Source organism: Psittacula echo (genome assembly GCF_963264785.1).
Source record: "Psittacula echo genome assembly, chromosome: Z".
Classification (NCBI taxonomy): domain Eukaryota; kingdom Metazoa; phylum Chordata; class Aves; order Psittaciformes; family Psittacidae; genus Psittacula; species Psittacula echo.
This window is the reverse complement of record NC_137742.1, coordinates 70,105,938-70,131,655: the sequence shown is the minus strand read 5'-3', so window position 1 is coordinate 70,131,655 and position 25,718 is coordinate 70,105,938. Positions and strand designations below refer to the sequence as shown.

At 35.9% G+C, this 25,718-nt stretch overlaps 1 protein-coding gene across 13 annotated transcripts in view; it reads left to right on the top strand.

The window, feature by feature from the left end:
* MAN2A1 (mannosidase alpha class 2A member 1) overlaps nt 1–25,718 on the top strand; it is a 116,984-nt gene that overhangs the window by 23,863 nt on the left and 67,403 nt on the right. For all 13 annotated transcript variants that reach the window (XR_013958704.1, XR_013958705.1, XR_013958706.1 and 10 more), the window contains 8 exons: nt 1,443–1,614; nt 3,248–3,375; nt 6,784–6,957; nt 9,277–9,463; nt 14,213–14,390; nt 18,242–18,444; nt 23,470–23,655; nt 25,022–25,136. Coding sequence is in view for 9 of the 13 variants with exons in the window: in XM_080637156.1 (XP_080493282.1) it covers nt 1,443–1,614; nt 3,248–3,375; nt 6,784–6,957; nt 9,277–9,463; nt 14,213–14,390; nt 18,242–18,444; nt 23,470–23,655; nt 25,022–25,136 (1,343 nt within the window). In the remaining 4 variants the exon portion in view is untranslated. The remainder of the gene's footprint in view (nt 1–1,442; nt 1,615–3,247; nt 3,376–6,783; nt 6,958–9,276; nt 9,464–14,212; nt 14,391–18,241; nt 18,445–23,469; nt 23,656–25,021; nt 25,137–25,718) is intronic.

Genomic DNA, 25,718 nt, shown 5'->3' with positions numbered 1-25,718 from the left:
GCATTTCTTTCTGGAGCAGATTAATGAGCAATGGTATAACCTGCTGTGCTGGCAAAGCTCTTATGTTACCTCTCATATGCAGTTTCATGTGACTGCCTGAAGTGGATTAGGCAGCTGAACTCCAGAGGGGAGAACTGAGCTCAGGGACAATGATGCTGTCAACCAGCACAACTGGACTTAAAAGATGATGTTTAGATATGACCCCAGGGGTCGAAAGACACCTCTATCATTTATTACTGTGTTGGCAGCAATGATTTTGGTAATGCTTTCTCATCAAATTATTTAAGATTTGAGACTTGTGAGCTTTATAATATATGTGTGTGTACCAGATCAGAGTATTTTATTACCAGATCAGAGTATTTTATTGCTGAATGTGGTCGTTAAAGACCTAGTACAACCTGCACTTGAGTGGAATTGAAATAGACTAAAATAGATCTTGCCTCCACACCACTGCCTGTCCCCCTCCAGTTTCTACCTAAGTAAAAATAACAGTGGAAGTGCATGTGCATGTATGTCAGGTCTATATACTACTTTTAACATTTCATTGATTATCTATAGCACTGGTAACTTTACTGTAGTAGCACTCAAATTAACCCCTTCTTATTATCTAAGACAGTCTCCATTTCTCAGGAGGAAATCTGTATAGCACTATAAAGTTAATTGCAGTGCTAAGGTAAAGAAAACTTAAGCATAAAAGTTTGATGCTGTTAAAACACCGTGGAGTTTCAGCTTTGTTTTCTGTTGGCCAGATCTGTATATGGTTTCAGGTGACTTACTAGTTTTCTTGACATGTGTGTAACACATGTTATGTAGATTGTTGTCTGACCCACCAAAAAATACAAGAACAGGTTTGTACAAAGCTGAAGCAGAAAAGTTGAATGACAAGTTGAATGACATCTGATAACTTTACCTTTAAAAGTTTCAGACAGTAGGGTGACGGGGTGCTTTATGACTTGAAAAAAGGTAGGACATTGAGGGAAGGTTTAGGAGGTGCTCTGTGTTTGTGTGTGTTGGGAATAGGGCTTGGGATGAGAAGACTGTCTGTTCTTCCTGATGTGAGAGACGGTGAAATCTAGTGGAAGTTATCAGGGAAGGTTAATTTGCAGATATGTATATTTTTTTCAACTAAAAAACAAACAACAAAACCCAAAAAGAAACAATGACCAAAACAAAAAAAAAACCAACCCCAGCAATTTTTAAAATCTCTGTATTCTGTTGATCCAAGTAGAATGCCTAAGAATCCATATATTCATACATTTAGGAAATAGAACATCTAAGCTTTGTAAAAAGAAGCTCCTTGAGAGTTTAGCACTTTGAACTGTCCCCAGGATGTAAAGTTCAGTTTGTTAAGAAATGAGTCACTTAACTTTATCTCAGGAATAGGAAGAAGACAGGCTAAGACTGTTGAAAGATACTTAAGTTTCTTACTTTCTTTTTCTTAGGTTGGCTGAAGACTTTTGATGATTACTTCAGAGATCAGACACAGCATATCTTAAATAATATGGTCATAAAATTGCAAGAAGACAACCGAAGGAAATTTATGTGGTCTGAGATTTCTTACTTTTCAAAATGGTGGGAAGGAATAGATAGCCAAAAAAGGGATGCCGTTAAAAGGTTTGAATACTGAACTATTTATTATCTTCCATGTGGCATGTTCTGAGACACTGTAGAGGTTTCACTTGTTGCAATGCAGAATTGCTAGGACAGTTCACTACTCAAATTCTGATTTTTTGGATTCACTTTTTTCCAGTTACAAAATGAAATTCCATTCAGAGAAGTGAAGCCAAATTCCTGAGTTGCTGGAAAAAAAAAAATTACTGAGAGTTTCCATGTACAACTGTGAAGATGTCATTCAAATTGTAATGGAGTTGTGATTATAAACTTTATTTGAACTCATGTTTAAGTGTTGGTAATGGAGTAAAACTTTCATATTAAATATTTCCATTTGGCATTTTTTTTCTTCCGTTATAACAGAATTATGAGATTTTTGTTTTTAAATATGTGGGTTTTTTTATAAGCTTGCCACTGCTTAAATTGTGAACCAGTACTTATTTTACACCCTTGCTCTTAATTCTTTCTAAAATCACAAGTGAAAATATAATACAGAAGTAGAAGGCTTGCTTAGACATTGAGACAAGAAAGCATGCTGGTTGGTTAAACTTGAAGTAAGGATCTAGTTTGAGGTTTTCAAAAAGCTGGGGATTTTTTTTTTGCTGGGCTGTGGTGGTACCTCTGTGATTGTGATGCCCTGCTTTTTGTGCTCTTTAAGATGCATGGGTTGTAGTACACATTCAGACTGTGAGAGCCTAATGACTACAGAGGTTAGGTAATGCTGGAAATCTTAGGTATGACGTAGAAAACTGTTTTTTAAAAATGTATGTACAATGCATGAGTGTTATAGCACAGCTGGTTTTTTTTATGGCTAAAAAGGTCTCTTGGAACACAACAAACAGTAAATGATAGTCACTAGGGAACTGTATGCTTTCTTCAGAGGAATCAGGTAGTGGTTAAACTGCTGTAAGACTTGAGTGAAGCTGCACTAGAGATTATTTTTGCTGTTATGTTGTTCATTACTCTCATGGGTATTATCTGTAATGTGACTAAACTTTGATAAGTTTACTGTATTTCTTGAATTCATTAAACATTTGTATGCTGATGTATAAGTGCTGGAATTACGTATTTAACTGTAGGGACCACTTGATGCTGGAAGCATTATGTTCACTGGCATCTTACTAGAGAACCTAGATTATCCTGTCGTCTTTTTCAAGAAAGCATTTTAATGAGTGAGATGATACAAAGGCTTTATAGATACAATAAACTTCAAAGCTCTGCCGGCTCACTAAAACGATAAAAATTGTAGATCAGAGATGGGAGATACTAGTAGTGCTTGAAACTTGCAGTGTCTAGTCACCTTGCTCAGCTGGCCTTCAGTACTGTGGCACATACGCTTGTTTTTGTAATCTGTGCAGGAAATAGCTTTCTTTCTGATTAAAAAAAAAAATCAAATATTATGGCACATGCAGTAGAGCTCGTAGTTTGCGTTGCATAGAGGCATTAAAAATGTCACTGTTCATCTCTTCAGTCTTTCCCTGTTTGATTAAAGAAATGTAGTCCAGTGATGAAAGTAGCACAAGTGATTGAGATTTTCGCACTGTGTCTCTGAAAATGCCTATTGGGTATTCAGAAATTGATTTTTAGGAGTATTTTTCATATGCAAGATGCTGAACACAGCTTATGTATTTTTTAGGTTACTAAAAGATGGACAGTTTGAAATAGTAACAGGAGGATGGGTCATGCCTGATGAAGCCTCTCCTCATTATTTTGCTTTAATTGACCAGCTAATAGAAGGACATCAATGGCTAGAAAAGAACCTCGGTATGTAACTTGATGTAGAATTTAACTGTGTTAGTACAGGAAGTCAATTAGAAAATGGTTTTTTTTTTTTTTTTTTTTTTGTATTTCTGATGTGCTTAGAAGGCTCTTTCTACTCTGCTTTCCTGAAACATTAAATCAAACTGCTTACTGGAAGCTATAGAAGTGAGTCTAGTATTTGCAGTTACTGTTTGCGGATAGTTCCTCAATGGAGCGTATTTAAACAATTTTATGTTGTAATATTTTGTCTTGGTCAATGAAAGATGTGCATAATATGTTAGCATAATAAAATGTAACAGTTACCAGTTGCCATTTCTGTCTTTTGAAAATCATGAAAAAGCCTTAAAATTACTTAAAGTTTATATTCACTTCATGTGTTTGCATCTGTTCTGCAGAGCTGTGTATTCATTAGGTTTTCTTACATAAGGCTTTCAAAAAATAAACATGAAGTTTAGTAGTAGTAGTTCTAAAACTCAAACCGATTATAATGTCATAATTATATTTCAAAATAAAGGCAGACTCATTCACTTTTGAAACTTTGAGGAATTAGGGACTGCAGTAATGTTGGCTGAACTGTTTTGATAGCTTTGGGAGGGTGTTTTTTTGTTTGGTTGTTTGTAGAGATAATGTGCCATAAGTATAGGCAATCCATTTACATAGAAAATATTTGTACAGTAATTTTAATAATAAGTTAACATCTCTTCATCTAGTTATCTCCAATTATTTTGAAAAGCTGTTCCATTAGGTTTTCCATAAGATGCAATTCCCATAAGCACAGATTGTCGTAATTAAGAAATGGGGAAAGGGAAGGCCTAATAAAAGGGTAATGCATTCACTACTGGGTTTTGGGATGGTTTTGGGGGTTTTTTTGTTTGTTTGTTTGGTTTTTTTGTTTTGTTGTTTTTTGTAGGACAGTAAAAGTGTGTCTTGGGAACTGTGTTGAAGAATCAGGTAAACATGAGTTGATCGTCTTTATTTGGTAGTATGAAGTTCAGTGAAAATACTGTATTAGTCAACATGATTCTAATGATTGTCAACCAACTAAATATGAAAAGTTAGGTCTAAATCTGACAAAGGTTAACATTATTTAATTACAGTGAAAATTCAACATCATCAATCCATCTCTATGCATTCATTTTCTTTCAACTTTCCAGGAAGCTAGGGACCAGGTGAGGAAGGCTAAGGCCCAGTTAGAATTGAAATTGGCTAGGGATGTTAAGGATAATAGGAAGGGATTCTATAGTTACATTGCAAATAAAAGACAGACTAGGGACAACGTGGGCCCTCTCTGGAAGATATCGGGAGAACTGGCTACCCAGGATTTGGAGAAGGCTGAGGTTCTTAATGACTTCTTTGCCTTGGTCTTCACTGGCAAAGTCTCTGACCGCACCACCCAAGTCTTGGAAGGCAAATGCAGGGACTGTGAGAATGAAGACCCTAGGCCCACTGTAGGAGAGGATCTGGTTCGAGACCATCTTAAAAACCTAAGTGTACACAAGTCCATGGGACCTGATGGAATCCATCCATGGGTCCTGAAGGAGCTGGCAAATGAAGTTGCTAAGCCACTGGCCATCATATTTGAAAAATCATGGCAGTCAGGTGAAGTTCCCAATGACTGGAAAAAGGGAAATATAACCCCCATTTTCCAGAAGGGGAAAATGGATGACTCTGGGAATTACAGACCAGTCAGTCTCACCTCTGTGCCTGGCAAACTCTTGGAGCAAATTCTCCTGGAAGGCATGCTAAGGCACATGAAAAACAAGGAGGTGGTTGGTGACAGCCAGCATGGCTTCACTAAGGGGGAATCCTGCCTGACCAATTTGGTGGCCTTCTATGATGGGGCTACGAAACTGATGGACAGGGGCAGAGCAGTTGACGTCATCTACCTGGACTTGTGCAAAGAGTTTGACACTCTCCCACATGACATCCTTGTCTCTAAATTGGAGAGACATCAATTTGATGGGTGGACCACTCGGTGGATAAAGAACTGGCTGGATGGCCGCACGCAAAGAGTTGTGGTCAATGGCTCAATGTCCGGCTGGAGACCGGTAACGAGTGATGTTCCTCAGGGATCGATGTTGGGACCGGTCTTGTTCAACATCTTTGTCGGTGACATGGACAGTGGGATTGATGTGCCCTCAGCAAGTTTGCCGATGACGCCAAGCTGCGTGGTTCGCTTGATACACCGGAGGGAAGGGATGCCATCCAGAGGGACCTCGACACAGTTGTGAGGTGGGCTGATGCCAACCTTATGAAGTTTAACCATGCCAAGTACAAGATCCTACACCTGGGTCAGAGCAATCCCAGGCACAGCTACAGGTTGGGCAAAGAAGAGATTCAGAGCAGCCCTGCGGAGAAGGACTTTGGGGTGTTGGTCGATGAGAAAATGATCATGAGCCGGCTTCAGTGTGCGCTCGCAGCTCAGAAAGCCAACCGTATCCTGGGCTGCATCAAAAGGAACGTGACCAGCAGGTCGAAGGAGGTGATCCTGCCCCTCTACTCTGCTCTCGTGAGACCACACTTGGAGTATTGTGTGCAGTTCTGGTGTCCTCAGCATAAAAAGGACATGGAACTGTTGGAACAAGTCCAGAGGAGGGCCACGAGGATGATCAGGGGACTGGAGCACCTTCCGTATGAAGACAGGCTGAGAAAGTTGAGGCTGTTCAGCCTGGAGAAGAGAAGGCTGCGTGGAGACCTCAGAGCAGCCTTCCAGTATCTGAAGGGGGCCTACAAGGATGCTGGGGAGGGGCTATTCATCAGGGACTGTAGTGACAGGACAAGGGGTAACGGGTTAAAACTTAAACAGGGGAAGTTTAGATTGGATATAAGGCAGAAATTCTTTACTGTTAGGGTGGTGAGGCGCTGGAATGGGTTGCCCAGGGAGGTTGTGAATGCTCCATCCTTGGCAGTGTTCAAGGCCAGGTTGGATGAGGCCTTGGGTGGCATGGTTTAGTGTGAGGTGTCCCTGCCCATGGCAGGGGGGTTGGAACTAGATGATCTTAAGGTCCTTTCCAACCCTAACTATTCTATGATTCTATGATTCTTTCCCAACTGTAATGTTTAAACTACTGAAAGAAAAAAAATTAGATGTTTCATTGCTAAGATGTTTGAGACACAGTTGAAATTTTGTAACAATGAAGAATGCTGTTTCAGTTTTTTTATGTAGTTAGACAGAATGCCTTTCCTTGAAGACGTTTGATTTTTTTCTTGTTATTAATTGTTCATCTGTTTACTTCTAGCTTGTTGATTACAAGCTTGTTGATTACAAGGGTGTGTTCTGCGGGAGGCAATACTTACCTCCATATTTTAATTTATCTTCTTGGAAATTTTATTTTTAGTGCTCTTGATACAGCCTACTTTGAGTGAAAGCCAAAACTTTATTCCCGTTTTACTTTTTTCTTTTGTCAACAGGAGTGAAACCGAAGTCTGGTTGGGCAATTGATCCTTTTGGGCATTCACCAACTATGGCCTACCTTCTGAAACGCGCAGGATTTTCCAATATGCTTATACAGAGAGTTCATTACTCAGTTAAAAAATATTTTGCAGCACAGAAGACACTAGAATTTTTTTGGAGACAGAACTGGGGTATGTGTTTGTCCTTTATGTCTATTTATTTTGCTATTTTACACAGGTAAAATACAGAGGGAACTTGAATAAATATATGGAAATCTTTGAAATCTTTACAGAACAGGTTATTTAGAGAAATTAGTCTAGACTTGAAAAATTTTGATTTGCAGTTCTGGTGAAAAATGTCCTGTAGGTTAACTTTTTTTTTTTTTTTTTTTTTAATAATAAGGAATGTGAGTACCTGTGTGTTAGGAATGAGGTTAAATATAAAAACTGTATTATTGCCATTATTCCTCTGATCTTCCTGTTTCTTTCATTTGTGCTTTTCTCTTTAACTTGCTTCTCCCACATTTTTTGCAAGTATATAGAAAAAAGTGAATGAGATGGGTTATTCTTGTGCCTTTTCTCACTTCTTTGTTTTAATCCTCCTATTATGTGGAAGTAAAGTGAAGGAGAAGGGACATTTCTGTTGGAGAGAGGAAAAAAAACCCTAAAAGTGAATATTTGAAGATCAAGAGATCTGTGTTATGTTCTTATTGAGAAAAAAAAAAAACATTCAAGCGACCAGTTTTCCTCAGCTGGTGTGATGAATAACTTCCATTATTGACAGTAGGTTTCTGTGGACTTGAAATTTATAGGTTATCTTTAGTCAGAAAAATAGATAAAAAAGCATTTCACCATTTTAATTTGCAATGAAATTTTAATCTAAAACCTTATTCTTAGAATAAATATAATTTCCTTTTTACTTTGTGCAATGTAAAGTTTTTTTTAGGTAATGTAGTGATTATACCTTAGCAAACTGTTGTGTCTGTAAATGAATATAGTTTTCAATATGAACAATTTGGTTTGCTTTGTACTGCACTAACATTCCAAAAATGTGTATGATGAATGCGTATAGTAGAGGTTTTAGTGTTTGTTTTTTAAAAGTAAGATAATATGTCACTGTTTTATTAATATAGGGTTGAACAAATGTATTTAGTACTTCCTCTTGAAAGGTGATGGTGATTTTGAAGCTTTTAGTTCCTCTGTGTTCTTAATTAGAAGTTGTTGGAAGAAGGATATTCAGAGAAAGCAATCTGCTGTACAAGTAAACTTGAGGAGAGCGTACCACTGTGAAGGAATTTCCCAGATCCTGACGCTTCAGAGATTTTTCTTTGAAAATTGATGTATGCCGCTCAGTGCACACAGTAGTTATTATGCACTGTTTAGGTGCATAAGCAAATCACATGTGATATGGTCCTGTGTTTATGCTTCACAAGAAGGCTTTTCAAAATGCATCAAAGATTACTGCATATGCATCTGGCATAATATGTAAACATAGTACTTGAGATAGAGAACTTCTGTAGTTGAAAAGTAAAGTGTGTATTTATGGAATATTACCTTTGTAGTAATAAATAGTAGTAAAATAGGAGTTTTAAAACAAGCCTTGTATTGGAACTGTAAAGACTTATGCTGTTAAGCTTTTGGGGAGTATCTTCATATTTTGCCATACTTAGAAGCCAGGTTCTGCGACACATCCTACAACATTCAGCAATTTTTTTTCAGCATAAAATTAAGTTATTAATGCTGAAAATAGGTAATCAGCATTTAGGGGTTTTACCAGATCAGTGAACTTCAGGTTCTCTTAAGTTCTATGAGAACTTAAGGTTCTCTTTAAAGTTAAATTTTGAAAGACCTTTTGAGACTTGACAAAATGTGTGTAAAGCTCTGCTTCTGGTGGGTTAAACTTTATGGAATGGTCTGACTGGATGGAAAAGTTAGGATTGCAAAGATGGTCTCAGAAGTGTATAGAACTCTATGTAATTCTGTGTGCAAGCACACAGAATTTTATCTACAAGAACATAGAATCGTACTTTGAAAGTTATGCGCTCAAGAAATTAAGATATTGCTAAACCAAACCAATTCAAATCTGCTAATGAGGTAATGACAGCAGGTTGATTTGTTTTCAATTTAGGCTTTGTTTTTTGTTTGTTTGTTATGTCTTTTTTTTTTTAATTGGTTTTGATTCACATGAAGTTTTGTTCAGCTCTAAAATTCTGGAAATAAAGAGATTTATCTAAGTAATAAAAAAAAAAACCCAAGCCAAACCAAGTAACATTTTGTTCCTATCTTCCACAACCAGCTAGTGCTTGATTAGAACATTACAATCTTGGTTGTATCTCTGTTCTTTAGCTTCTCTGGATATTCATTAGCTTCTATGGATATTCAAAGCAAGGAATTGTCTTTGCTTTTTCAATACAATTCTTGGATTAAGAACTGATTAAGATGGAACTGATTAAGTTCTGGCAAATCTGAGAGGGTTTATTTTAAAGGTGTGTTCTATGTATTTCATTCCAGATTTAGGATCAAGTACAGATATCCTTTGTCATATGATGCCTTTCTATAGCTATGATGTTCCTCATACTTGTGGTCCAGATCCGAAACTCTGCTGCCAGTTTGATTTCAAACGTCTTCCTGGAGGAAGAGTAAGCTGCCCATGGAGAGTTCCACCAGAAGCCATTCATGCTGGAAATGTTCAACACAGGTATAATTTTTGCGTATTCTGCAAAAGAATGCCTTAAAAAAAAATAAATCATACTGGTCAAAGATGGTATCTAGCATAGCTTGGTGAACATACACAGTTTTTAAAATAAACTTGTTGTTGGAAAGTAATACTTATTACTTCATCTAGTATTTACTCATAAATTCAGAACATGACTGACAGTGAAATTTGAAGGTAGGTTATAAGTTCAAGTTTACATTTTTACAAAACTACTCTTCCAGTTTGGGAGGAGGGAAAAAAATAATAATAAAGATAGAACTGTTAAAGGTTTTTTTCCAGAAGAGTTTTGTTACTATCTTCACACTTTCAAACCATCCCCAAGTTCAAGAATTAGAAATTTAGGTAGGTGTTAACAATTGTTGCAACTTGCTGTGTATAACAAATGTATTAAGGGTAGCAGGGTGACTTTTTGGTTCTAGTCTTGATGCTGAAGTTTTGAAGTGGTGATGTAACAATGATTTATGGGTTGCCTACATGTTAAGTGCGTGTCCTTTTTTCTGAATATGAATTTTGCCAAGCATCTGGAAAACTTCACTTTGTCAGTAAAATTCAATTACAAAATTTTATTAAAGTTAAAACCTAAATAGAATCCATCACAATTGTCAGATTTTAAAGTAGACATTTGGAATGATCATAGGAAAAGTAATTTTCTTTGAAAGTAGAAAAATGAAGGTGACAGGAGAGCAGTAGAGCTGACAGAAGATTTATTATGACACACCCAGTGCTTGTCAAATGTGAAGGAAAGCTCTTGTGTTCAAATCAAAGTTGTAAAAAGGAAGATCTTGTATATGTATCCCAATTAGCTGAGACAAATATTTGTAGAACAGTAACAGCTTGTTTTAACAAATATCTGGAACATAAAGGCTATAAAGATAACGTAGAGAGCCTGCTCAGAATGCTTTTTAATGTTTTGGTTTTTAATTAGATCATAATTTATCTCTTCCAAGGGAAGGAATAAATCCCCTTGCACTCTCAAGATGCTTGCACTTCCAAGATGCAACCTTTGTGTAACAATCTAAATTAGAACTTGAAAAAAGAAAAGAGTGCTTTCACTATGTCATATGGCATCAAAGAATAAGAAATGGGGCAATTATGTAGTGAACATATGATCAAGTTAAAGAGATCATCTTCTCAATATGGTCTCTGAAACTTAATTCTTTTGCATGAACTTTAGGTAGATAAAAATAATTTTGGTGTCTAACAGCTGAAACAGCAGTATGTTAGATGATATATAGGGGAGAAGTGCAACTTACGCATAGTCTTTGAGTTGGGAGCCTGGATTACTTACATTTGGAACGCTGGAAGGAGCACAGGAGCTGTACTTTGAGAGTGTAGTTTAAAATAAGTCCACTAAAACATAGGAGTTAGTGTTTTGCTGGAAAATGCTAAAAATGCTGCTCATCTTTTACAAAAATTTGGGATATTATAGTTAATGAAAAACTCCGATCTGACCTTTGCAACAACACGTTTTACACTTGTTATGATGAGATGTATGAGATTTAGAAGAAAACCTCTCTTTACATCATAAGCTTTCCAAAGTTAGAAGTTGGTAGCACACTTAATCTCTCTTGTCTTTGAGTGCTTTGGTTTTTAAGACTAGAAAAATACAGATCTACACTAAGTGGATCTGAAAAAAACATTTAATACACATGAGCAATTTAGAGGCAAGGTTTAGATCACTAACCTTTCTTCAATGCAAAAGCTGCAACAAAATAATTGGAAGACAGATCCTGAATGCTCAGCTGGGAGTGTTGCTTTTGATTTCATTACTGTTACGGCCATATATATAAATATCCTGAAACAAGATTGAATTGAAAACTTAAGACTAGCAGCTGTTGGATTTGTCATTGCCGTACCACTTTAGTTGTGAATGGCAGGAAGGAATGAAACAGCAGCCTAATTGAAAACCTGTACTTGTTTAATTATGTTTCATAACTGCTTAGGTTCTAAATATCGCTGTTGCACTTGCCTTGGTTTGTAGCTGCATCCTTATCCATATGTTTGAATGGTGAAGTTCTGGCTTTTTGCGCTAGCAACAAAAAAATGGGTTTTTTTCCTTGAGTGGGATTGAGTTGTTTTGTTAGAGGAAGCACAGCTTCTTTTGGTAGATGTTTCTCTTTCACATTCATGGAAATAGGAAAGAATCTGTACTACAAGAGATGTGCTTCAGAGAAGGAGCAGAAAAGGGACTTTCCTGTTCACCCTTTACTGGTCAGGAGCCCAGTTGCACCCTTCAGCTTTTTTTCTCTTTATGGTTGTCACATTGCACAACATGCAGCTGATTGCTGCATTCAGATTGCTGATATGGTATTGATGGTTAATTTTTGTGATTACAAATGTCAAGAATACATGATCACTCTCCTAGGAAGGTGCACATATCCACCTACTCCTTAAAATCATCTGAATAGGAAATTGCTAATCCACCAAATGGTTTTGTTTTCTAGTTTTGATAATCAAGCAAAGAGTGAGTCCCTAATGCTTCATGTGCTGTATGGGCTAAAGTGGTGGGGCTGCAACTGTCATGACCACTGTCATTTTGCTGCTGCAAAATTTCTTGTGATTCCCACAGATTGAGATGCTACTGCTCCTCTTCCTTTTATACAGGAAGGGGCAAAACCAGCCACATTAATTTTGATATGTTTTAGCCAAATACCTGGAATTTTTGTGTTAGAAAAACCACGCTTGTTTTATGAAGGGGTTTTCTTCATTTGCAAAAGTTCTTAAGAATTCAGTAATAATCTGTAAGCTTCCCAAAGAAAGGTGAAGAATTGTCTTGATGCTGTTACTTGACAGTGTTGATATACTTTAGTGCTGCTAACTAAGAGTGCAGTTAGGGTTGCTCTGAATATTCAGAACTACATAATGCATCTTCTTTACAATTTCAGGAACTTTTGATTGCATAAACCCCCAGATTTGGTGTTTGGGGTATTGTTTGTTTGTTTGTTTGTTTTCTGGCTGGGGCTTTCTTCTAGCTCTTTCTCACTCCTGTGAGAAATAGTGATTTAGGAAGCTATTTGAGAGAAACTTAAGGGGATATGCCTGACTTAAGACATCTAATTTTTCTTCAGCATTTTTGCAATTCAGAACTAGCTTGCAATGCAGGAAGATCCTGCTGCCCTCTACAAAACATGTAATAATCCTACAGTTACGTGTACTTTGAAGAAGGGGGGAACCACACTGATAAGTTTTGCAGTAGGTTTGCAAAGAAACTAGAAGACTTTGAAGAGAGATGTCAAAGTTAAATATCCTGTTAACTGTAACCTTTCCTGAAGTCCTGTATTTTTCAAGGGCTCTAAAATAAAGTATGTTTCCAACTGTAGGCTGTCTGTGGAAAACTGAAGTAAGGCTGGCTTCTTAGAATATAGAGCTACAAAGTCTTCTGTTGTGCCAGTTGTGCTGTTAGTTGTGTGGAGAGGAAGTCTTTATGTTCAAAACAGCAACCTTTTGAAAGTAATGGAAAACATTGATTCTAGCGTAAATACTTGGTAATCTGAATTTTGAATCAAACTGTAGACAAAGAAGGGAGAGAAGCTACTGATTGAGTCTATTCTAGTCTCTGCAAAACTATGTAGATCCTCAGCAAAAGATGTTGCATCCCCTTTCTCCCTCCAGAATTCGATCAGACCTGTGTTAACTCAATAATTTTATAATTCAATAAACAAATTCTAACTTGCTGGTCGAAGAAATATGGGTTTCAAATATATTGGGCTAGATTCAATTCTCACATAAAGGTTTACTTAGAAATCCTCAAGAGTATGAGTTGAAAGGAGATTTTGGGTAGACAGTCTGCTGAAAAGACTTGTAGAAACAAAAAACTCACTGGAATTTGTATTTTTCTGTAATTTTCTCGTTAAAACTTTATTTCTGTTCCCATTTTCTTAAATGTGTTACTGTGGTTTATACTACCTACCAGCTGAAGATTTTGATTGTCACTGTGGCTGGGAGAGGGAGAAATGGACCTTTTCTGTAACCGAGACATCAGACTTGTAACTATTTTGCCTGTCAGTGAGTTAATAGGTGCCAAAGGATATTTTTACTGACTTTTTTTTCCTTTTGTGTGTGTATGTGGGTATTTTTTTTTTTTTTTTTTTTTTTTTTTTAAGGCAAAAAGCAGAAAACAGTGGGTTTAGTTTTTCAAGACATGACTCTATGACAGGTAAGAAGCTGGCTAAAGGGAGAACAGAAATTTTTAGTAGTGAACTTCCTCCAGATAGGTTTTCTTTCTTCAAGACTAGAGTTCCTCTAAGATTAATTTATGGCCAGTTTTCCTGTCAAGGACATGAAGGTATGAAGCAAAGTATCCAAGGGAATTAACCAGAGGGGATGAGAAGAGCTTTGTTATTATCATAATTAAGGGATGGAGAGGATTAGGATTGTTATCGAAATACAAAGCAGGTAAATATAATTTGACTGAAGGTTAGTTTTGGCACAGGAACAAATTGATGCAGACTGCCCTCCTGTTTTGAAATGGAGCTTGATAAGCTTATGGAAGGATTTAATTAACACAGTGTTTGCAACAATATTAGATTGAATGCGGTGTCCCAGTGTGAGGAATTGCATCCATCTTTTTGTAACAAAATGAGATAGCAAAGTTTTGTATGTCTTGTTTAGGGTCACTGTAATGCATAACCTTGATATCTAAGAATTGTTTCTTCAATGTTGATCTTTATTCTAAATGGCTTTGCTTGTTTTTTGTGTGGTGTTTTTCCTCCCCCCCCCCCCCCCCTCAAGGGCTTGGATTATTTTAGATCAATACAGAAAGAAGTCAAAGCTTTTTCGTACTAAAGTTCTGTTGGCTCCACTTGGGGATGACTTCCGCTACTCTGAGAGCTCAGAATGGGATCAGCAGTACCAGAATTATCAGAAGCTATTTGATTATATGAATTCTCATCCTGAGTGGCATGTTAAGGTACATACAACACTTTTTCTAGTTCGTGGCGAAAACAGTATTTCTCCGTATTTTGAAATTCTTTATGAAAAAATGTTGTGGTGGTGTGTTTTTGTTAAGGTTTAGTTGTTTTAAATGGTCAAGCTTCATGTATTATTTATAGGAGATTGGTTTGTCTTGGCAGATTACATTTTTTTACCTTTACTGCTTCCTCTCCCTCCAAACCAGCAATTTTGCTATTAGTAATATCTGCTTGAAAACTATAAAGAGTACCCTAACTAGATTATTTTAAAAAACAGCTATTAGGTTTGATCATTTTCACGCACTTCAGGCATTGTTATTTAAGGCTCATAGGCTTTTTTATTTAAAACTATTGTATTTTCTCATTAGAAGTTCAAGCAAATTTTGTTGCTTTGCTTGGGTCTTCTTGGCTTTATGTCTCAAACAAAAAATCCTAAGAGGCAATATTGCTGGCACATGTTGTTGAATACAATAAAATCTAAGAGCTTGACCTAGCTATAAAAGGAGTGAATATACTAACACGATTATCAGATGAAGTATCACTTTACATCGTTAATGATGTTTGAGTGTTAATACGCACGTTCATAAATTCTGATGTGTAAGATGAGTGCTTTAGAGACTTCTCGCACTGTAGATGGTCACTGTACTCAAACACCTTTTCATCATCTTTCAGCATGGGAATAAGAAATATGTAACCACAACCTTGTGTTTTCTTGAGTATCACATGAGATAGCACTGTTGCTGCTTTCACATTTAGGCTTTCTAAATATAGTCTGATCTCTTTCAGATACTGTGTGCATCTTTTTGCCTCTCACCTTTTCTAAGACCTGTGCTCATTCCTCTTACTGCAGATTTGAGTAGTGCCTTCAGTGTGTTAGTTCTGCCTGCTGACTTCTGGGCTCCTGTTCTGCATAAGAGAGATCTTTTGGAGTTGCAGCTTGTCTGAGAGCTGGATTTTCCATCTGTTTCCTATGGAGTGTGGTTGACATGTTTATGAATGCCTGCTGTGTCTTAGTGGAGGGAGATAGACCTGGAGAGTATTCTAAAGGAATTTAGATTTAGATTTAACAAATCTAAAATCCATCTTTTAAATCTAAAATCCATCTTTTAAATCTAAAGCTTGTGCTAACACAAAAAGTGTATATAGTGTGCAGGTAATTACTCTTTATATACTAATGCAGTATACTTTCTGTAGTTTTCATTTCTGCTAACCTGGGCTAGATGATTTCTTCTCTGGGACAAAAACTGAAGGCTCTAGCTCTGAGGTCATTCTTCAAGGACCACTCCTGTCCTGAGGCATCTGAAGGATCCTTATGTGAAAGATTCTGCTCAGCCCATTGTCAAATATTCTAGGAATCTACTTCATTAGCCCTGGCTTGCCCACCTGGATTGATGCCTTGGGAATCACACCAGCCCTTGAGGCCATCTTAGAAGTATTCAACCTTTTTCTGGTTCTTTGATACTCAGACAAAAATATATGCAATCCTCTGATTCAGCCCTTTCATACCTAGGGTACTTTGCTCAGAGGGGTCACTGTTGACACTGGAGCATGCCTCCTTATCTGTGGGAATATGAGGTTAGGTGAAGAATCTTCACATTCTGCTGCACTTTCCTCAGTGGTTTGTAACTCCACAGGCAAGAAACCTGGATTATATAAAAGAAGAGTTCACTTTTCTTTCTAAGCGCTTAGATGCATAGGATATTACTACTTACGCAAGGGACTGCCTTCTTTGCCTTTCTGATCCTGTGAGAAATTACCCTTTCAGACAAATTTCTCTTGTTTATCTAGTAGATACCTGTTAGCATTGAGATTCACATGCCAGAAACTGTTCTATGTTCCTAAAAGTATGATAGATTACTGTAAAAGGTATCTGGTTTGCTTTCAGAGTGTTTAATCTCCCATTTGGAGATCTTCTTTACATCTATTATGCATAAATTGAGACTTCTTGTATGCCAGTAGAAGAGTCTCTCAGGTTTTTTCACAGTTTTCATTCATCTGACATTAGCATGAGTTTTCTTCAACTTTACTGGTTCCTCTGATGAGGTTGCTTCTCTGATGTAATCCAGGATACAGAAGGGAGGTTGCCTATGCCTGGTTTTTCTTGGTCCTTTGGTACTTTTTTTTCCTTCTGGATTCTGTCTTGTGGATGTCTATAATAGTGAGGGAAAAATCCAATTGTCCAAAGACCTAAAAGTGCCTGATAAGGCAAGTATTACCGATGTTGAGATTTCTGTAGCAGTATGTCTCTTTGCCTGCTTGACTGCCACAGTACTGTTTTCACCTAACAGATACTTGGATCTTCTGAATATTTTTGAAGAGCGAATACTGTTTGGTTTGCTTTTTCAAATATTGAAACAGTGTATCTTTGTTGCAGAGTAATAGTCCTTATGTTCCAAGTAATTTAAAAAAGATTTTAATAAAAGCTTATTTTCTGATGTTGTAAATTGTAGCATGCTACTTTAAATGCTACCTGTTAATATATATATATAAATTATTCAATTTTAACTTTGAAGAAGTATCTTTATAGTTTATTATGAGGATATTTGTGGTAAAGTGATCTTCTGTGCTGTTCCCACTTTCATTAATTATTTTTCCACTCTCTTTCAAAATCTAGTTTGCTGTGTCTGCCTTCTTAACAGCATCTCGGTGCTGGCAACATTGACATCAGTCCCTCTCCCTTTTTATTTTCCTTCTTTTTTTGTACTCTTCAAGCGTGAGGTTAAAGGGCTTTTACTGCCTTATTTAGCTGAGCATTTTTAAAGTTGACTGGAAGACAATGATTGTTTTGTACTCCCACATGTTACATCTCTAAACACAATTTCTTTGTACAAAATTTAACACACACACCCCCCCAACTTCTGAAAGCAAATGCTAATTTTTTGATCAATAGTAATCTTGGGTTAAGCATAGTTTGGAGATCTGGAGCACTACAGATTTAATTTTGGAAAAGCAGGATTAATTCAGCTGTGCACTTATTGCATTAAAGTAAGTTTTGTACTTAGTCCAGACATCTATTTACATAATATTGAGATACTACTTACCTTATGTGTTAGGGACTTACAGATAAGACATGAAAGAATGCCTTTCTTATTTGTTGAGGTTCATTTGTATTTTAAATGCCTGTCTATATATATATATATATAGAAAAAAAGTATTTCATGTTTCATGGGTCGTAGAATAGTTTGGATTGAAAGGGACCATGAAAGTGCCTCTAGTTCCAACCGTCCTTGCCATGAGCAGAGACATCTTCAACTTGATCAGGTTGCACAGAGCATGGTACAGCGTGACCTTGAATGTATCCAGGTATGGGGCGTCTGCCATATCTCTGATCAACCTATTCCAGTGTTTCGCCACCTTTGTTGTAAACCAAATATCTTCCTTATATCAATCTACCCTCTTTTCGTTTAAAACCATTTTCCCTTGTCCTATTGCTACAGGCCCTACTAAAAATCCTGTCCTTACTTTTCTTATAAACCCCTTTTAATATTGAAAGGCTGCAGTAAGGTCACTCCAGAGCATGTTCTTCTCCAGGCTGAACAATCCTAAGTGTCTCAGCCTTTCCTTCTCACAGGAGAGGTGTTTAATCCCTCTGATCATTTTTGTGGCCTTCCTGTGGAATCCTCTCTGTGTCTGTCTTGTCGAAGTTGAAATGCTTTTGGAAAAGCTGTTTAGCTTATGTGAAAAATGTTTAGGGAAGCTTTAAAGGTCTTTAGGATAGGATTTCTGCTATAATTCTGCTTGAAGACTGGCACATTTCTGAAATGGATATGAAACCAAGCTTATTCATTCTCTTCACATGTCTAAATCAAGAAAATGGAACTATGTTATAGTTATCTTAATTTTTATTCAGGCCCAGTTTGGAACTTTATCAGATTACTTTGAAGCTCTGCGCAAAGAAAGCAATTTGGGTGAAAAGAGCAGCAATTCATTTTTCCCTGTCTTAAGTGGAGACTTCTTCACCTATGCAGACAGAGATCATCATTATTGGAGTGGATACTTTACATCACGACCCTTCTATAAACGGCTGGATAGAGTCCTGGAATCCTACTTACGGTAAATACTGCCATAAGTAAATTCATAACGTATGTCTTGGCAAATGGGAGAGATGAATGTATAAGCACTCTTAATCTGCTGGACAGATGGAAAAGTGATTGATAAATGCACAGTTTAAGTTTAATTGTAATAAGAATAACCTCAGTGGCCCACAACTGTAGTTCTTGACACAAGAATTGTGTATCTGGTTTTGGTTGATTTTTTTTTTCTTTTTAGTAAATTCACAGAAATACAACAATTTTTCTGCCCAAACAGATAGATTGTTCTAAAATACTATTTAAGGGATCATCAAGTCCTGTTTCAATGAAAAATAGCAGGTAGTATGCTTTTATTTCTGCATCAGATTTGGATAGTTGTCAGATCAGTCTGTCATTGTGGCTACACTGTGAAATCTTAAAGGGAGAAATATGAAGGTGGAAATTTTACAAGAGTTGTTAGAGGCAATTGAGAAGTAGTCAGGAATATTGTTTGGCAAATGATTTCAGATTGTAAGGAACTGCTGTGCTGAAAAGTCTTTACATCTTTGAAGAAATAAATTACTGCTAAATTTTGGTAATGAAGTAGTGGTTCTTGTAGCAGCTGTAGATGAGACACATTGTAAAACCATTTTACTGTATTTTAAGGCTCTAGAAAGAAATCTGGGACAGATGCCATGGATCTGGATATTTCATCCATTGCCACAACTTTGAAACTCTGTTTCCAAAACATTGTTTTCCCTAGGATTCATAGTAGCAAAGACATGTTTTGTCTTCTGGAAGGACACTTTAAAGTACACCTGTTGTAGTTCTTTCAGACCTTTTTCTGTTCTATATTCTATTCATACCTTTTTGTGCTAGAGAAGAGCTTCTTCAGGGCGGAGAAATCCTTCCTTAAGGATTTCTTTGGTTTCCTCCCCCTCCCGCCATGTTTTAATGGCTGCTGTGGTAGTGGAAAGAGCAAGAGAGGTGTGGAAGGTAGTGTTCTAGAACATAGAAGGTAGTGTTTTGGAGGCAGACAACAAGTACCTTTCAGAAGAGAAACCTCCATATCTAGGAAAATTTGTGCCCCTTCTTCAAAGAATCAAGTCTTTCTTCGGTAATGTGGAAATTTCACAGACTGAGTACAGGGCTACTCCGTGATCTGTAGTATGTTTTTCTTGTATTAAAAGTGTCTTTTTCTAACCTTCTGTGCAACCAAAGAATACAGAGACCTGAGGAAATCAAGAAAATTAGTGAAGAAGAAATGAAGGCAATAGAAAGATAGAAATGTGTAAGGAGAAGTGAAATCAAGGGCCTGAGGATAAAAAAGGTGTTAGGGAAAAAACAGTGTATCATAGCTTTGAAGGCATTGCATTGACCGGGAAGGAGAAGTTTCACAAATGGGAAAGCAGGGAAAAAAGAAGCCAAAGACTATCAGGAAGGAGAAGAAAAATAAGACCAAAGCTGAGAGGAATGATAAAACGCAAGGCTAGGATCCCTTCGGCAGAAGAATGTAAAAATAATATAGTAAGGAGAAGTTGACCGTACTGCCTTCGGCAGTATTTTAAACAGAACTTTGGAATGTGTTTCCTTTATTGCCATTTCTCTGGAGTTTTTTTCTTATGTATGAAAAATGTGACTTTACTTACATTTGTAGTATTTACAACTTTACACTGTTAAAAGATTTCTTCATGTAAGAATTTCAGTTACCTTTAACTTCTGAAAATGGTGCTGGATTTACTGGTAAAGAATCTCTGGAAGAAAACTAAAACCCCTCAGTTATATGAATTAAAACAAAGCATGTTTCTAAAAATGTGTCTGGGAAGTTTTTAATCCTTCATTATCTGCTATGAATAACATGTAAGAAAAAAAAAGTTATGGATGTGTTCTTGCCAGTTTTAATATCATATTTAGGGACAATTTTGCTTTCATAGACTTGGAGAATCTTTGAGGATGGCATATTAGCTTTGAGAACAGTAGAGTTCAGAGTTTTGTCTTTCATTTTTTATTTTCTGTAAACTCAGAGGAAATACATTATGATCATCTTTAATAACACCCTTTCCCCAACCTTAGGATTAAATTTTCCGTGGTTCTTTTTTGAGCTAACTTGTATGTATCTGTCTATTTAGTGTGTATATGTAAGTGTATGTATGTATATGCAGGGGAATGAACCATGAAAATGAGGTAAATATGTATGTTTATGTATTCTTTACCAAGAATAAATGCTTTTAAGTTCCAGCAGTATCAAGAGTAAGAAGTTCTTCATGGCTACTTAATAGCCAGGAAACATTGTTCAACCTCAGGACCTGCTATGATGGCTGGTCATTTAAGTATAAAGAGTTGGTTGGGTTTCTCCTGCTTTTAAGAAAGTTTTGGGGTTGTGCATTAAAGAAAGTGTAAGAAAGTTTAAGGATTTTGTAATAGAGATTGACATCATTGCTGACATAATAGATTTTTAATCTTAAGTGAGAGATGGATGAATTGTAGTTTGAAGGGTGATGAACTCGGTGACCAGAAGTTTGCTTAATATAATAATGAAAGATGCAAAGAACAACGGCATATTTGGGTACAGGGTAGGAATGCATTTTGTGATTTCATTCTTTACCAATATATCAGGGAAAAATATCGTAAGTCAGCCAAAAAAAATAGTTGAAATAATTCAGAAGTAGGACAAAAGCTACAGTGGCTACAGTCATACTTCTGACTCTGCAGTTGGATAGACAAGACCATATCTTTAGAGTTAAGAAACTCTTGGGGAACAAAAAGAAAAAATTATTTACGTTGGATATAAAGTAGACCTAAAGGTAACCTAATGTAGGCTTGGAGCAATTATTGAAGGGAATTTCAGCCTATTTGCAGTGTCCTATTCCGTAGAAATACAGTGACAAATTAAAACAAAGTGGTAACTGCTTGAGGTATTCCACAGCAGTTTGAAATAGAGGTGAAAAAAAAACAAACCCAAGGCTATATACAAGTTTTATGGAAAGATACCAGAGAGAGAAAAATGCTTAGTTAGAGTTGAAGTGCTCTCTAACAAAATGTTTTTTTGCGGTTTCACATCTGAGGGTCTTTCATTAACCAGTGAATCGTTACAATGTTTAGAATAATACTGTAACTTGAAAAGAATATTCTGCATCTGAGAGACTGATGTACTTAAGTGGGTCTGCAAAACAGAATCAGTTATATTTCTGAGAGTCAAAGGAGTTCTAAGTGTTCCTTAGTGGGTTTAAAGTGAAGCAGTATGAACTCAAAGTGTATTTACTATACAGCTTCGTTTCTGTGTTATTTCTTTTGGGTTTAAGGCTTTTACAATGTTTGTAGATAATGAACTTATCTTTTTTTTTTTTTTTTTTTTGTTTGTTTGTTTGTTTTGGTTTTTTTGTTCTAAAAGAGGAATTGACATGGGTTGTAAGAGAAAAATCTAACCAGGAGGGGACTAAAATTTCTTGCTCTTCTTTATAGCTGCAGTTAGGCCAGTGTTTTGTTGCTAGGTCAATTTTTTTAAAAAAGGTGTAACACTCTCAGAAAGGCTTTATTCAGTAGATGAATCTGATGCCTTTAGCTACAATATACTTGTTTTCCTTTCAAGTTCAGCTGTAATAGAACAAAGTGGGAGGAATGCGCTAAGAATTACACTAAGCCATGTCAAAATCACAGCCACTGAGTACACTAGTAATAAAAAGAAGGAATTGCAACTCTTAACACCTTGATTTGTTTGTGTAGCTTCTGAGGGGTTATCTTACCTGTAAGAGCAAAATCTCACCCTATTCCTTAAATATTGACAGTTTGAAAATGAATTGAGCGATGAATATGTGCAGTGAAATGTGCATATGAAATGAATATGTACAGCATGCCATTTAGTTTGATATATGTCATTTACAGTTTTTATGTAATTATCACCTGTGTGATTGAAAAAGACAGAAACCAAACTGAATCCAAAGGAACTTCTCATATTAACAGCTAATATAAATGCACAATCTGAAAACCCAAGTTGAGTATGATTATAAAATTTGTTTCTGTACCTAGTTTTAAATTTGAACATGTGCAGTGTCTGACAACATGTGTTAAAGTTAATGTATTTTGCCCTTTTTTTTTTTTTTATATACATGCTTAGATGTTCATTTTATAATTGTTTCAAGAACGTAACAGTAATTTGCTTTCTTAGCTTTTTATAACATTAACCTATATCTTCTTGGTTTCTTTGTACGCTTGGGAAATCTTCATTAAACTCGAAGTTTAATGAATCTGACACTTTTCGGACTTACAAAAACTGAACTGTAATGTTTTAGAAAAATGAGAAGAAAAAAGTCAACAGATGGTTTCCTAGAATTTCTACAGGCATCTTTGTTATTTAGATATTCAAAATTCCTGGCAAATTTAACTGTTTTTTATTTATAAAATAAATCTGGATTGTCATAAAGCAAATGAGAACCTAATGGTAATATTTTGGTGGTAGGCTTTTGCATAAGTAGTGGGAGAGGCTCTGCAATCCGTTCAGTCTACGGGTTTTTGAATCCTGTGTTCTCATTGTTCAGGTGAAGGTATAGTGAGAAGGTGTATGAACTGCCTAAGTCTTTAGGAGAATTTAGTTTGCTTAAAGTACAAATGGCAGAATACGTATTATATAGAGTGTACAGATTAATATATTTTTTTAAGATAATTATTATTTTTTTTAAGTTGCTTTTGAAATGGAAATTGTCTCGCGTAAGACAGTCTATTGTTAATGTATCATTTTAAGGTCAGATCTGCACACCTCACACATTTGTGAAAATTATACATTACTTTGAAATGTCATTTTTATTTTAAACCTGTATTTTTCATCACTGAAGCCTTTCAGGAACCTTACAAGATATAAAGCCAGTTGATGGTGAAGCATAGCGGTGATTTTAAACTGTTCGAAGCTAGAAACAGGCTAAAAAGTACAAGATTAATGTTTAAAGAACATTTGGAACTAGGCATGAGAAAATACCTAAAAAACAAAAATCAGTTTATTATTCAGGTAAAATGTGTGTTGCTTTTTTTGCTTTTTAAACCTATATAAATATTTGATTCTTCTCTGCAATTCCAGGGCAGCTGAAATCCTCTACTCCTTGGCTTTGGTACAGGCCAGTAAATATGAGAAAATGAGTGTATTTCCTTCAGTGGATAACTATAAATTGCTGACAGAAGCTAGGAGGAACCTTGGACTCTTTCAGCATCATGATGCTATTACAGGAACATCTAAAGATTGGGTAGTTGTGGATTATGGCACTAGGTAATTTATTATATATACATAAAATTAAATCTTAACTTCCCTTTCTTTTATGAAGATAGAAGTATTTATTCCAGAGATGCAATTTTGCTATAGCTAGCAACATGCTCAGTACGGCAAGTGTAGTACTACTGTACAAAAGAAATTGATGTGATTACCTGTGTTCTTTCATTATGAAATATTTTTAATCCTCTGAATCAAAAATTTGATGTTCAAACAAAATTTATGAAGTTTCAAAAGAAGCTAGGTAGACACAGTACCAGGAGTTCTTTAATAACAGGACTGTTATTTTATGCAGTAGCTATTGTATATTAGAACATTTTATATCTGCCTTGGCTAAAGCAATGATGAGAAGACAAGCTAATGTAAGTATAGATTCCTTGGAAAATCCTACACTGATACCTAACTTTCTTCAATGTGGGAAATCTTTTTCATGTTGCTGATCTTCTACTTAATTTGTCTGTTGTTTATTGCTGTTATATCTGGTGGGTAGTTGTTTTCTGTATTTTGCTAGCTACTTTGTGGAATGTCTTTGAAGAACAACATAGATAAGTGTTTATATATATGTCTGTGTACATAGATACACGCTTTAATTATGCGTTTGTTCAGAAAATTGTTACATATTGGAAAGTTAAGTACTAGTAAATTTGATTAATTGAGGTAGATAATGGTAGATGGTTGATGATAGAGCATGTCCATTAAGTTATTTAGATGCCTCTAAAATACTCTTTCTTGATTTAAACTATTGTATTCATTACAAGTATTTTTAAATTCCATAGTTTTTTTTAATATTGCATACGTATAACCAAAGTATAAACATGTGCAATGCACATGGTTATGAGAGAGTAAAATAAAGGCTTTATCACTTTATAAATAAAATGACGCAGCTCTGTATTTAAGAATTTGTAAGCCTTGTGTTGGTTGAAGCAATGGAAATAATGATAAATTTAAATTTTTATGTTTCTGATTGTTATTCTAAGGCAGTCCTTGGGCAGGGTTCCAGGGTTTTTTTCCCCTGGAACTATAGATACTGGAAATCAAACATATAAACTACAAACTTTCGTAAGATTAGCATTCTGAAAAAGTACTTGGTATTTGAGAATATTCATTTTTTAGTGTAAAAGTGGGGTGGAGATGCACCTCATTTTTGGTATACAAGGTAGGAATATAATGAAATTCAGAATATTTCTGTATTCTGCAGTCTGGTTACCCACTGCAACTAGCTGTGCTTTATTTCATGCTATAATGACTTAAAAAAAATATTTTTCTGTAACTCATACTTTTGAGTTCACTAATCTTTTTAAATTTTGATGTTACCACATTGAATGAAAACAACCAAAAACTAACTAAGACTTTACAATATTAACAGGCTTTTCCATTCAATAATGAACTTGAAGAAAGTGATAATTGACTCTGCTCATATTCTTATCCTAAAGGATAAAAGTGCTTATAATTATGACACATCAACTCCATTCCTGAAGATGGTGAGCTATCTTTCTTGATTTCCTCCAAATATGAAATGTGAACTATGTCTTTTCCATACATTTTGAGTGGCCAAGTAAAACTTAGAATAAAATTTGATGCTAATACCTGCTCAGAAATCTGCTACTAATGAGTTTCATACTAATTGAAGATGTTGAAGGAAACTGCAGCAGTTAATACTGAAAAAAACCCAGACATCTAAATTAAATGGGCTTACGTTGTTCCACTTCGTGAACCACATACTAAACCCAGGTGTTCTAATTTTCTTGTTGGCATAGATTTGTTGGTGACCTCTGTGGCGTGCATATGATAAGTGATATCATATGCATATATAATATGATATAACAGCATCCTGTAATTTGACTTTACTTATTGCTTACAAATGTAGGATGAGGAAAATTTCCATCCTGAGCATAAGCCTGTGATGAATTTGCAAGATGAGGTCTAGACAAGACCTTGTGCTTTTTTATCTTAGCTGAAATCATTTGAAGGAGAAATGTACCAATGATAGTCGGCAACAGATGCTTGCATAAGACTTTGAGACCCATTTTATAGTGAGGAGCACCTTGAAGAAACACACTTGC